General features: G+C 45.6%; 1 protein-coding gene across 6 annotated transcripts in view; it reads right to left on the bottom strand.

Annotated features, from left to right (window-relative positions):
• The window catches only part of PARP8 (poly(ADP-ribose) polymerase family member 8), a 409395-nt gene that overhangs the window by 207081 nt on the left and 188701 nt on the right, over positions 1–13613 (bottom strand). For all 6 annotated transcript variants that reach the window (XM_040339250.1, XM_040339246.1, XM_040339237.1 and 3 more), the window contains exon 4: positions 3603–3689. In XM_040339250.1, the coding sequence (XP_040195184.1) occupies positions 3603–3689 (87 nt within the window). The remainder of the gene's footprint in view (positions 1–3602; positions 3690–13613) is intronic.

Raw genomic sequence — 13613 nt, 5'->3', positions numbered from 1 at the left:
TGTTTTTTTTAAAGGAATGCGGGTCCACTTTAGGAGTGCACGCTATACGCCGGAGTGCACAATACCCCGATAAATACAGTAACTACTGTATGTATAAAGTATCCATTCTTGGAATTCCTCTTTGAAAAAAGGTTGTGCCTTGAATTAGGCTTTAAACATGCCCTTCTTGAATATCTGAAGGCCCAATGTTACACTAACCTGGGGCCTTGTTATATCTACAGACAAGGATGCAGTTGTAATTAACTCATATACATAATTGTATTCAGCACAACTAGTACTGTCAGAGTCCTGGTTAACGGAGTGGGCTTTTGGATATGGGGGAGCATGTCCAGGCCTGAAGACTGTCACATGGTGGGAGACATGATGTCACCCCCTTGTCTAAGCTCCAACACCAGATGACACCTGAGCTTAAATTAAACTCAGGCCTCGTACACACGACCGAGAAACTCGTCGTAAAAGAAACATCGTTTTCCTCGACGAGTTCCTTGTCAGGCTTGTCGAGAAACTTGTCAAGCTTTCTTTGCGTACACACTGTCAAGACAAAATCTCGCCGTTCTCAAACGCGGTGACGTACAACACGTACAACGGCACTATAAAGGGGAAGTTCGGTTCCACTGGCACAACCCTTGGGGCTGCTTTTGCTAATCTCATGTTACTGCGTGTTAAGTAAAAGTTTGGTGAGCGACGATTCGTGCTTTTCAGTCTGTTACAGCGTGACAAATGTACTATCTCCATTACGAACGCTACTTTTTCCGAAGGTGCGCTCCCGTCTCATACTTTATTTTGAGCATGCGCGGGTTTCTAAGCATACACACGAACGAGTTTCTCGTCGTAAACCAGCCTGACGGGAAACGCGACGAGGAAATTGAGACTCCCGACGAGAAAAAAGAGAACTTGTTCTTTTTTTTTCTCGTCGAGATCCACAACAGTTTTTTCGGCGAAAAACATACAAACGACTCTTTCCCTCGGCAAAAAAGCTCTGCCACCAAGTTTCTTGATGGATTCTGTCGAGGAAAACGGTCGTGTGTACGAGGCCTTACAAAGCAATGATTTTGGCCAACAGTGGCTAAGTGGTTAGCACCTCTGCCTGACAGAACTCGGGTTTTGAATCCCAACCACGGCACAACCTGCATGAAGTTTGCATATTCTCCATGTGCCTGCATAGGTTTTCTCCTATACTCCAAAGAGATTCTGGTAGGTTAATTTTCCCTAGCATGTGTATGTATGAATGTGAATAAAGGAGACCTTAGATTGTAAGCTCCTTGAGGGCAGGGACTGAAGTGAATGCATAATATATACACTATATTGCCAAACACATTGTGACACCTGCCTTTACACGCACATGCACTTTAATGGCATCCCAGTGTTAGCCTGTAGGGTTCAATATTGAGCTGGCCTACCCTTTGCAGCTTCAAGGCAGCCATGAGTGCAGCAGCTGTCTGAATACAATAACCAGTAGAGGAGATTCCTCCATCGATGCTGTTTAGCGTGGATGGGGGAATTGACAAATTTCTTGCGGTAGGGGGATCCAATGTTATTAAAGGGGTTGTAAAGGTAGATGTTTTTTCACCTTAATGCATTCTATGCATTAAAGCAGAGTTCCAACAACAATTAGCATCTTTTAAATGTATGTCCTTTCATCCTGCGTTTTTATAATATAAATCCGGTCACTTACTATTTTACAATCCGTCGTCCGCATAGATATTCAAAAAAGATAGTTTATAAAACTATATCTACACCATTGTCATTTTGCTTGTGGGCAATGTGAAGCCTACAGGCACTTACTTCCTGGAAGTCTTGGATGGGTAGTGATAATTGGACAGCGCACTGCATCCTGGGAAATGATGACACACATTTCCCAGGAGCATTAGAGGGAGATGATGTCAGAATCCTAGGTGGATTCAAAGGCAGATTTCGTGGGACCGCATAGCAACAGGCATTTCCAGATGAGTAAAAAAATATATATATTTTCTTTTTTCTTTTTCAGTTGTTTAAAGCAAAAAAATTTTTTTTGATGGAACCTCCACTTTAAGGTGAAAAAACATCCGAGCATTAGCCTCCCCCCGAGCCCCCCTTTACTTACCTGACCCCTTGAAAGTCCTGCGCCGTGAACAAACAGGTTTCTGGGCTGGCTTCTCGGCTCATTCATTGGTTGATTGAGAGCAGTGCAGCCATCGGCTAGTGCCGCTGTCAATCATATCCAATGACGCGTCGCGACGGGGCAAGGCCGAGTGATACAGTGAGCAGCTATGACCCGCCGGCTGTATCACAGTAGCGCGCCCGCAAGGACTTTCCACCATGCGAGTTTCCTCGCTTGAAGGTTAAAAGTTCTTGCGGGGGGGGGGAGACGAGACAGCCACCGAGGGACCCCAGAAGACCAGGTTCAGGGGCCACTGTGTGCAAAACGAGCTGCACAGTGAAGGTAAGTATAACATGTTTGTTATTTTATTTATTTTTTTAACAAAGCTTTAGTGTTCCTTTAACCTCCCTGGCGGTATTCCCGAGAGTGGCTCAGGGTTAAATTTCAGTACCACTAGAGGTAACCACGGAGCCACACTCGGGATTGCATTGCAGGATCCTGGTGCAGTGTACTTCCCTTTCCCCAGGATCCAGCGATTTCCCCTTGCTATGTCCGCGAGCTGTGTCCTCCGCCTGATGCCTGGGTGCCAGGCTTCTTTCCATGCAAGCGTCGCAACTCACGGGGGACGAGCCTGGCGGCAAATTCAAAAATGACGAAATTCACAATACATAAAGTACACTGTAATCTTACAGATTACATTACTGTATGAAATTATTTTGTATCCCATTTGTCCCTAGTGTTTTGAAATTTCGAATTTTTCAATTTTCGAAATTTCGATTTTCGAATTTTTCAATTTTCAAAATTTCGATTTTCTAATTTTTTAATTTTCGAAATTTCGAATTTTACAATTTTCAAAATTTCGATTTTCGAATTTTTCGAAATTTCGAAATACGAAAATTCGGAAATACGATTTTCTCCAGTGCCCTTCATGCAGTTTTATTTTATATATACTGTTCTTTCTGCCTGGAAACTTGAGATTGTCCATAGCAACCAAAAAGTGTCCCTTTATGTCAAAAGTGGTTTGAGATCAGCTAGAAAACAGCGATAGTAAATAAGAACACTTGCAGAATTGAGCGATAGTAAATTGTGGGGAAATTCATTTTATTATAATTATTATATTATCATTTTTTTTATAATTATTTATAGTTATTATATTATAATTTATGATTTTGAGTTTCAAACTTTATCATACCCGGGATGTCTACTAGACTCTTGTTTGGACAGATTTAAGTGTGTTATTACTAAGAATTATAGGCCTAAAATATAAAAAGCCAAATTTCTATGCAAAACAATTGTACCACTTTGAGACCCAAAAATCTGACATAATCATACCGCCAGGGTGGGTAAAGTAGCCAGAAAATTGTCATATTCACTGTTAAAATGTCAAGCTATTTGATACCTTTGCCAGTGACTTGTCAAATAGGACCATGAATATCTATCGCAGTGCTTCTCTCTGGTCACAGTGTTAAACAATGCAACAAGCTGTCAAATAATTATATTTTTATAAATACTGCTGTGTTACCTGTGATCCTGTGGAAGATGATAGGGATGGGTTCTGTTGTAACTAACACATCTTCATCATTTTCTGAGCTTGACACATATGTATTATCTGCAACAATTAAAAATAAATGGCTTTAGATATAACAGAAGCTTCTGGCAACATTTAACGTAGAAGACAATGCTGACACTTTAAAGAACCTTTACAGCTGTAAGCTAGAACCAAACGCTGAACAAGCTGCTGACAAGGCCTGTGCTTGTTATCACACAGGGAAAAAAAGAACATTTAACATCCAATTAACTTTTAGTTTATTCACATTGTCAATCAAGACCTGGTGCTCTTGGACCCCCTAAATGTGTAGGCTACTTTTTTGATCCCCCAAGCCCCGCCCCCCTCCTCCCTGGACTTTTATCTGAATATCAGAATAAAGTTGCATCTGAACCTCTTAGCAATGTAGCGTCGCTTTCATTTATTTATTCATTTTTAAAGAGAGGTCACCGATGATAGACTTAAAACAGAAGTACGGTCAAAGCTTGTTTGGCTGTACTTCTCCTGTGAATCACAGGAGTGCAGATCATTCTTAGTAGACAGCGGGCTGAAGTCCATTGTCTGTTGATGTCACAGAGTCGGTCCAAGCTCAGGCAAGATCACGACAATTAAGTCTTGATCCGCCCACATGCCTTGACTGGCACTAGGCTCAGCCTCCCAGCAAGCCACTGAGAGCCTGAGCTGGCCGCTCCCACCCCCTCCACAGACCAGCGCTCCAGTAAACTGGGGGGGGGGGGGCAGCAGAGCACAGTGGTGGCTGGTGCTCAAATTTTTTTTGGGGGGGGCACAAACAAACGAAAAAAAACAAACAATTGCAGCCTCACTGTGCCCATCAAACGCAGCTACTGTGCCCATCAATTGCAACCACTGTGCCCATCAAAGGCAGCCACTGTGCCCATCAAATGCAGCCACTGTGCCCATCAATTGTCACCACTGTGCCCATCAATTGTCGCCACTGTGCCCATCAATTGTCGCCACTGTGCCATCAATTGTCGCCACTGTGCCATCAATTGTCGCCACTGTGCCATCAATTGTCGCCACTGTGCCATGCCATCAAATGCAGCCACTGTGCCATGCCATCAATTGTTACAACTGTGCCATCAATTGTTACCACTGTGCCCAGCAATTGTCGCCATTGTGCCAAGCAATTGTCGCCACTGTGCCATCAATTGTCACCAATGTGCCATCAATTGTCGCCACTGTGCCCAGCAATTGTAGCCACTGTGCCCATCAATTTCCGCCTCTGTGGAAAAAAAATCTATGCGCCACGGCTGGAACTCCTAGAAGTGGAACCAGTAAATGTGAAAAATATATATATAAATGGATAAATTAAATTAAATTGAGCTGCTCCCCAAATTCAGGTGACTGAACAATATATGGAAATGGTGAGGGAGGGGGCGCTAGACCTAGTGAATGGTGTGCATTAGATATGTGCATTCCCGTTCGTACGAATGTTATTTCCGTACGAAAATGTTCATTTTCGTACCCGCAGAATAATGTGTACATACGAAAAAATTAAAGCACCAAAATACGAAAACGACGGGATTACGAATGAGCCGCATAACGAACAACCGCAAATACGAACGAACGATCTGACGAAAATACGACAAAACGAAAACGGCAAAAGAACGAAAATTACATCTATAACAAAAGATTCGCATTCTGTATCCTGTTTGAATCCCCTCTCTGCTCGTATCCTCAGCCGCATGTCCACATGACACCTACAACAAAAGATTTGCATTCTGTATCCTGTTTGAATCCCCTCTCTGCTCGTATCCTCAGCCGTATGTTCACACGACATCCACAACAAAAGATTTGCACTCTGTATCTTGTTTGAATCCCTTCTCTGTTCGCACCCTCAGTGGTATGCTCGCACGACATCCACAACAAAAGACCCGCACCCTGTATTTTGAATTCCTTTTTTCTGTTCGTATTTTGGATTCAACAGAATGCAAATCGTTTGCCACAGTCACACGAACATACGACCAAAAACACCAAAAGAAAAACGACCCAAAACACAGAATGCAAATCCCTTGCCACAGATGTAATTTTCGTTTTTTTGAATGGGCAGTGAGTGTAGTTAGTAAAGCAGCTTCTCTTTTGTGCTGAGTAGTACAGTAAAGCCAAATAAACTTTTCTGTGGATTTTCATCTGAAGGGAGATCAGTTGGCCAGACTTTTGAACCCAAAAATGGTTTTCTGATGGAGTTTAAAAACGAACAAATTTTCTGAGAACGAACGTAAAACGATCGTTTTTATGTTTGTTGTTAAAAAAGTCTGACCAAGTGTATGGGGCTTAACAATCGTTAATATTGATGAGCCACATGTTGAAAGTCCTGCGAATCCCGCGATATATTTACCAAAGTACAAAATGACGAAAATCCTTTTTCTGTTCTTATCTTCAGTCGCATGCCCACATGACATCCACAACAAATTGTCATAGACACGAACACACGACCGAAAACACGAACAGAAAAAGGAATCCAGAACACAGAATGCAAATCATTGACGAAAATTCACGAAAATTATTGTCTAACAAGTAACGAACATGAATTAAACAGAATAACGAACCATCCCGCATGTACGAAAATAAAACGGTAACGAAAATACGAAACGATCGGAATACGAAAAAATCTCGTCGTACGAAAAACGAACGGGAACGAACAGGAAAACGGGCGTCTTACGAAAAACGAACGGAAACGAACCTACTGAACCATACGAAACAGAACAAAAAAAAATGAAAAAAAATTATGTGCACATGTCTAGTGTGCATATATAATACAATATACAAATGTTAATTTAAGTTACTATGTACATATATGAAACAATAAAAAAGTCCAATCATGTGCTAATTTTGAAATAGAAAAGTGATCAAAAAGTCCTTTTGTATAAGTAGTTCTTGTGAAGAAAGATCTGTATCTTGAATGAGTAATGAAGCCTCCACCAGATAAATGACAATCACCCAATGTGAATAAATAAATTGGCTTCTTACCAACCAGAGTGGACCCTTTAACTAAAAAGAGGTCAAATCAGCTTTGTTACACAAGGTAACCATGGTAAGTGCAGATAGAGAGGTCCCAATCAGCGAACATAGGCCTGGTAACGGATCTCACATCCCATCGAAAATATAAAAGAAAGGCCACAATAGTATAATACCGTTTATTAAAAGCAATAAAATAACAGGACAGCCAAATGGCTCCTTACTTGATCAGGTGCCAAAGTCCCGGCACTGAGGCTACTGCGCGTGGTATCGAATACAGAGAGCGGATCTCTGTGTGTCTCCGTGTGGCTGCGTTCCAACTCCAGTTTTTCGATGGTCAAAAGAGGTCAAAGCTGATTTGACCTCTTTTTAGTTAAAGGGTCCACTCTAGTTGGTAAGGAGCCAATTTATTTATTCACATCGGGTGATTGTCATTTATCTGGTGGAGGCTTCATTACTCATTCAAGATACAGATCTTTCTTCACAAGAACTACTTATACAAAAGGACTTTTTGATCACTTTTTTATTCCAAAATTAGCACATGATTGGACTTTTTTATTGTTTCATATATGTACATAGTAACTTAAATTAACATTTGTATATTGTATTATATATGCACACCATTCACTAGGTCTAGCACCCCCTCCCTCACCATTTCCAATTTCCGCCTCTGTGCCCAGCAATTTTGTAGCCACTGTGCCCAGCAATTGTCACCACTGTGCCATCAATTGTCGCCACTGTGCGCAGCAATTGTCGCTGTGTGCCCATCAATTGTCGCCACTGTGCCATCAATTGTCGCCACTGTGCCATCAATTGTGGCCACTGTGCCCAGCAATTGTAGCCACTGTTTCCTGTAAAATGCTGCCACTGTGCCCTGTAAAATCAGAAACCGGTGAACCTGATTGGCTGAGACGCCTGTCAGTCTTATGCAAGGAAAGCACGCCCCGTGCATCCCTTGGATAAGCTCTGAAAGGCACTTCCACAGCCTACCATCTGAATAGTCGGCGGCAGCGGCAATACATAGATTCATGCAATACATGAATCTATGTATTGTATACAGTGGCGGTGCGAGAGCGAGAGGGGGCGGCGCTCCGGCGCCCTCTATGGACGCACCACCACTGGCAGAGCAGAGAGCCGGTGACTGACATTTACCAGCTCTCTGCTTGGGGAGCACTGAGAACCGTTGCGTTGTTTAATCGCTCTGTTCTCAGTGTTAGAGCTGACGGGGGACAGATGCTGCATCCAGCTAGGTAAGTATGATTCAAGAAAAAATACTGATTCCTATACTTCTCTTTTAAAGTGTATGTCAGGCGGAAAATATGAAAAATACATATGCAGTGCATTCTGTAATACATGTACCAGGACTGTCTTTAAGGTAGGGCAAAAGGGGAAGCTGCCCTGGACCCCACCATTGTTGTGGGGGCCAAAGCAGCTGCCTTATACTTGCCAACTATCCCAGTTTAAATTCCCTTGAAGTCTTAGGCCTCGTACACACGACAGAGTTTCTCGGCAGAATTCAGCGAGAAACTCGGTCAGAGCCGGATTCTGCCGAGAAACTCTGTCGTGTGTACACTTTTGGCCCGATGGAGCCGCCGAGGAACTCGTCGAGAAAATAGCGAACATGTTCTCTATTTTGTCGTTGTTCTATAGGAGAACTCGGCCCGCCGAGTTCCTCGGCGGCTTCTGGGCTGAACTCGCCGAGGAACTCGACGTGTTTGGCACGTCGAGTTCCTCGGCCGTGTGTACGAGGCCTTAGTGCTGTGTCCCAATATCTCAGTGTGAAGTTATGTTACTAATGCTGCCCTGCTGTGCACTATTGCTGTGTACAGTTGACTAACCTGTTTACATGTAAATAACCTGCATTAATATGTAAATAGCAGCATTAATATGTAAATAGCCGCCCGTGGACCAGCTGCAGTGATATGTAAATAGAGGCAGCATTCATCACTTCTGCTGAATGCTGCCCACTGGGGAGGTAAAGGGGCATGCTGGAAAGTCCTGCCTACAACTGTGGTCGTTAAGCCTAACATCAGCCTGTTCTGCAAAGGTAAGCAAATTGGAGGTGAAACCCTTTTTCAAAATAACATGGTGCCACAGCACCCTGAATTTTGGTGCATGTGAATATGCACATCTCAGCAGATGTGCGAGGGTGTCCATAACAATTGATGGCACTGCTGTGTATCTGCTAAAGGACAGAATATTTCCGTGGTGTCAGGAAAGCGGTTTTGCTTGCATTTCCAACACACACACAAATGGGAATGCAGGCTAAGGGGCAGATCCACGTACCGCGGCGCATATTTCCGCCGGGCGTAGCGTATCTAAGATACACTACACCACCGTAACTTACTTTTTTTTTTTCGAATCCTCAAAGAATGCGCGCCGTAAGTTACGGCGGCGTAGTGTATCTTTGGCGGCGCAAGGGCGCGCAATTCAAATCAATGTGATGGGGGCGTGTTTTATGTAAATACGTTGTGACCCGACGTTTACAACGTTTTTTTTTAATGGCGCATGCGCCGTCCATGGGGGTATCCCAGTGCGCATGATCGAAATTAAACCGGAACAAGCCAATACTTACGACGGTGACGTCATTCTACGCAAATCCCTATTCGCGAACGACTTACGCAAACAACGTAAAAAATTAAAATTTCGACGCGGGAACGACGCCCATACTTAACATTGAGTACGCCACCATATAGCAGCTATAACTATACGCCGGAAAAAGCCGAACGCAAACAACGTAAAAAATGCCCCGGCTGGACGTACGTTCGTGGATCGCCGTATCTAGCTAATTTGCATACTCGACGCGAAATTCGACGGAAACGCCACCTAGCGGCCAGCGTAAATATACACCTACGATCCGACGGCGTACTAAGACGTACGCCTGTCGGATCGATCCCTTATTCCGTCGTATCTTGTTTTGTGGATACAAAACAAAGATACGACGCGGGAACTTTGAAATTACGCGGCGTATCAATAGATACGCCGGCGTAATTTCTTTGTGGATCTGGCCCTAAATGTCTTAGTTACATTGGTGGTCAGTGTAAATCTTCGTATTAGATTGGGGCTTGGTGTATAATCCATTCATTCGCTCTAATGGCCAGTTTGAAGGTCATCTTTACATTAGTGGTCAGTAAAAATCCCCAATACATTGGTAGCCAGTGTAGAAACTCTTTTATATTGGTAATCAGTAAAATAATCCAAACTTGCATTTGTGGTCAGTTTCAAATCTTCCCTTACATTGGTGGTCAATGTAGAAGCCCCTTTTAAATTTGAGGTGAGTGGAAATCCCCCCTTACATTGGTGACCAGTGTAGAAATCCCCCTTTATTGGATGTTGATGTAAAATTCCCCATTACGTTGATTGTCAGTGTAAATTCTTCATTACATTGGTGATCAGTGTACATTTCCCTTTAAGTGTCCTTACAATGGTGGTCAATGTAAATCCACCCCTAACATTGTTGGTCGGTGTAGAAGTGTCACCTTACATTGGTGGTCAGTACAAATCTCCTTGACAATGGTTGTCAGTGTAAATTCCCCCTTAAATGGAGGTCATTGTATATTCCCCCTTACACTGGTGGTTGGTGTAAATGTTCCCATTACATTCGTGTCAGTGTAGAAATTCCTCTTTATATTGGTTGATGGTGTTAAATCCCCCATTACATGGTGGTAATTGTAAATTCTCCATTACAGTGGTGGTCAGTGTAGAATCCCCCAAAATATATTTGCCACAGATTTCCAGCTTTGCTCTATGTGATTCAGAATTTGCCACAGTGTACTGCCTCCTAACTTATTCCATACCACTGATCCCATCAACCCCCCAGCATTGCCACTGATCACATCCTCCCCTCCCCCAGCACTGCCACTGATCCCATCAACCCCCCAGCATTATCACTGATCACATCCTCCCCTCCCCCAGCACTGCCACTGATCCCATCAACCCCCCAGCATTATCACTGATCACATCCTCCCCTCCCCCAGCACTGCCACTGATCCCATCAACGCCCCAGCATTATCACTGATCACATCCTCCCCTCCCCCAGCACTGCCACTGATCCCATCAACCCCCCAGCATTATCACTGATCACATCCTCCCCTCCCCCAGCACTGCCACTGATCCCATCAACCCCCCAGCATTATCACTGATCACATCCCCCCCTCCCTCAGCACTGCCACTGATCCCATCAACGCCCCAGCATTATCACTGATCACATCCACCCCTCCCCCAGCACTGCCACTGATCCCATCAACGCCCCAGCATTATCACTGATCACATCCTCCCCTCCCCCAGCACTGCCACTGATCCCATCAACCCCCCAGCATTATCACTGATCACATCCTCCCCTCCCCCAGCACTGCCACTGATCCCATCAATGCCCCAGCATTATCACTGATCACATCCTCCCCTCCCCCAGCACTGCCACTGATCCCATCAACGCCCCAGCATTATCACTGATCACATCCTCCCCTCCCCCAGCACTGCCACTGATCCCATCAATGCCCCAGCATTATCACTGATCACATCCTCCCCTCCCCCAGCACTGCCACTGATCCCATCAATGCCCCAGCATTATCACTGATCACATCCTCCCCTCCCCCAGCACTGCCACTGATCCCATCAACGCCCCAGCATTGCCACTGATCACATCCTCCCCTCCCCCAGCACTGCCACTGATCCCATCAACCCCCCAGCATTATCACTGATCACATCCTCCCCTCCCCCAGCACTGCCACTGATCCCATCAACCCCCCAGCATTATCACTGATCACATCCTCCCCTCCCCCAGCACTGCCACTGATCCCATCAACCCCCCAGCATTATCACTGATCACATCCTCCCCTCCCCCAGCACTGCCACTGATCCCATCAACCCCCCAGCATTATCACTGATCACATCCTCCCCTCCCCCAGCACTGCCACTGATCCCATCAACCCCCCAGCATTATCACTGATCACATCCCCCCCTCCCTCAGCACTGCCACTGATCCCATCAACGCCCCAGCATTATCACTGATCACATCCACCCCTCCCCCAGCACTGCCACTGATCCCATCAACGCCCCAGCATTATCACTGATCACATCCTCCCCTCCCCCAGCACTGCCACTGATCCCATCAACCCCCCAGCATTATCACTGATCACATCCTCCCCTCCCCCAGCACTGCCACTGATCCCATCAATGCCCCAGCATTATCACTGATCACATCCTCCCCTCCCCCAGCACTGCCACTGATCCCATCAACGCCCCAGCATTATCACTGATCACATCCTCCCCTCCCCCAGCACTGCCACTGATCCCATCAATGCCCCAGCATTATCACTGATCACATCCTCCCCTCCCCCAGCACTGCCACTGATCCCATCAATGCCCCAGCATTATCACTGATCACATCCTCCCCTCCCTCAGCACTGCCACTGATCCCATCAACGCCCCAGCATTATCACTGATCACATCCTCCCCTCCCCCAGCACTGCCACTGATCCCATCAACGCCCCAGCATTATCACTGATCACATCCTCCCCTCCCCCAGCACTGCCACTGATCCCATCAACGCCCCAGCATTATCACTGATCACATCCTCCCCTCCCCCAGCACTGCCACTGATCCCATCAACCCCCCAGCATTATCACTGATCACATCCTCCCCTCCCCCAGCACTGCCACTGATCCCATCAACCTCCCAGCATTATCACTGATCACATCCTCCCCTCCCCCAGCACTGCCACTGATCCCATCAACGCCCCAGCATTATCACTGATCACATCCTCCCCTCCCCCAGCACTGCCACTGATCCCATCAACGCCCCAGCATTATCACTGATCACATACTCCCCTCCCCCAGCACTGCCACTGATCCCATCAACCCCCCAGCATTATCACTGATCACATCCTCCCCTCCCCCAGCACTGCCACTGATCCCATCAACGCCCCAGCATTATCACTGATCACATCCTCCCCTCCCCCAGCACTGCCACTGATCCCATCAACCCCCCAGCATTATCACTGATCACATCCTCCCCTCCCCCAGCACTGCCACTGATCCCAGGTGTCCTAGGATCCCCAGGAGTTTTCTGTCTATTGATGGGTCCCCTCACCTCCCCTGTCTGTGGTGTGCAGGCAGTGAGAAGGTGATGTGCTGTAACCTTTAGCAAGCAATCAGTGAGCAGTAATGCAGTAACACTGTTTTGTTTTTGTTTATTTATTTTTTTGTGGTTGAACTGGATGGACTTGTGTCTTTTTTCAACCTAACTATGTAACTAACCTCTTGCAACCAATAATTGAGGGGTAAGGACATGCAGTAACCCCTAGCAACCAATCAGTGAGCAGTAATAATGTGCAGTAACCTCTAGCAACCAATAATTGATTGGTAAGGGTGTCCAGTAACCTCTAGCAACCAATCAGTGAGCCGGATTACACAGAGCGAGGATCTCCCACTTACCCAGCAGTCGCTGTCATTTGAAGTCCTGCCTCCTGGACCTTCTCCTATGATAGACAGCACGCTGGTTACATTTATCATAGGAGTCGGTCCAGGAGGCAGGACTTTGTATGACAGCGGCGGGAGATCCGTGCTCTGTGTAATCCAGCGGCTCTCCTCTCTCTAATCCCCATGCACTGTACAGGCTGCATTATTGGGCACTGCAGAGGCTGCATTATTGGGCACTGATGAGGCTGCACTGATGGGCACTGGTGAGGCTGCACTGATGGGCACTGGTGAGGCTGCACTGATGGGCACAGGTGCACATACTACCCACCTCCTTACACGCCACACCACTCTCCTGCACATACTACCGGCCAGCATACCTTTATTGTATATACTACCCACTGCCATACTCTCTGCTCATATCTTCTTAATATTTGGTAGTCATAGCCCAAAAAAATCTTTTTTAACTCATGGACAAAATGTGATAAATAACATATATATCATACAATCATTCCAAAACACATACACATACACAGTATATATAGTTTGAGGAAAATATGCTTATAAAATAGTTAACAATTTGCCAATAAAA

This window comes from Rana temporaria, chromosome 1 (genome assembly GCF_905171775.1).
Source record: "Rana temporaria chromosome 1, aRanTem1.1, whole genome shotgun sequence".
Classification (NCBI taxonomy): domain Eukaryota; kingdom Metazoa; phylum Chordata; class Amphibia; order Anura; family Ranidae; genus Rana; species Rana temporaria.
This window is presented reverse-complemented; position numbering and strand designations above follow the sequence as displayed.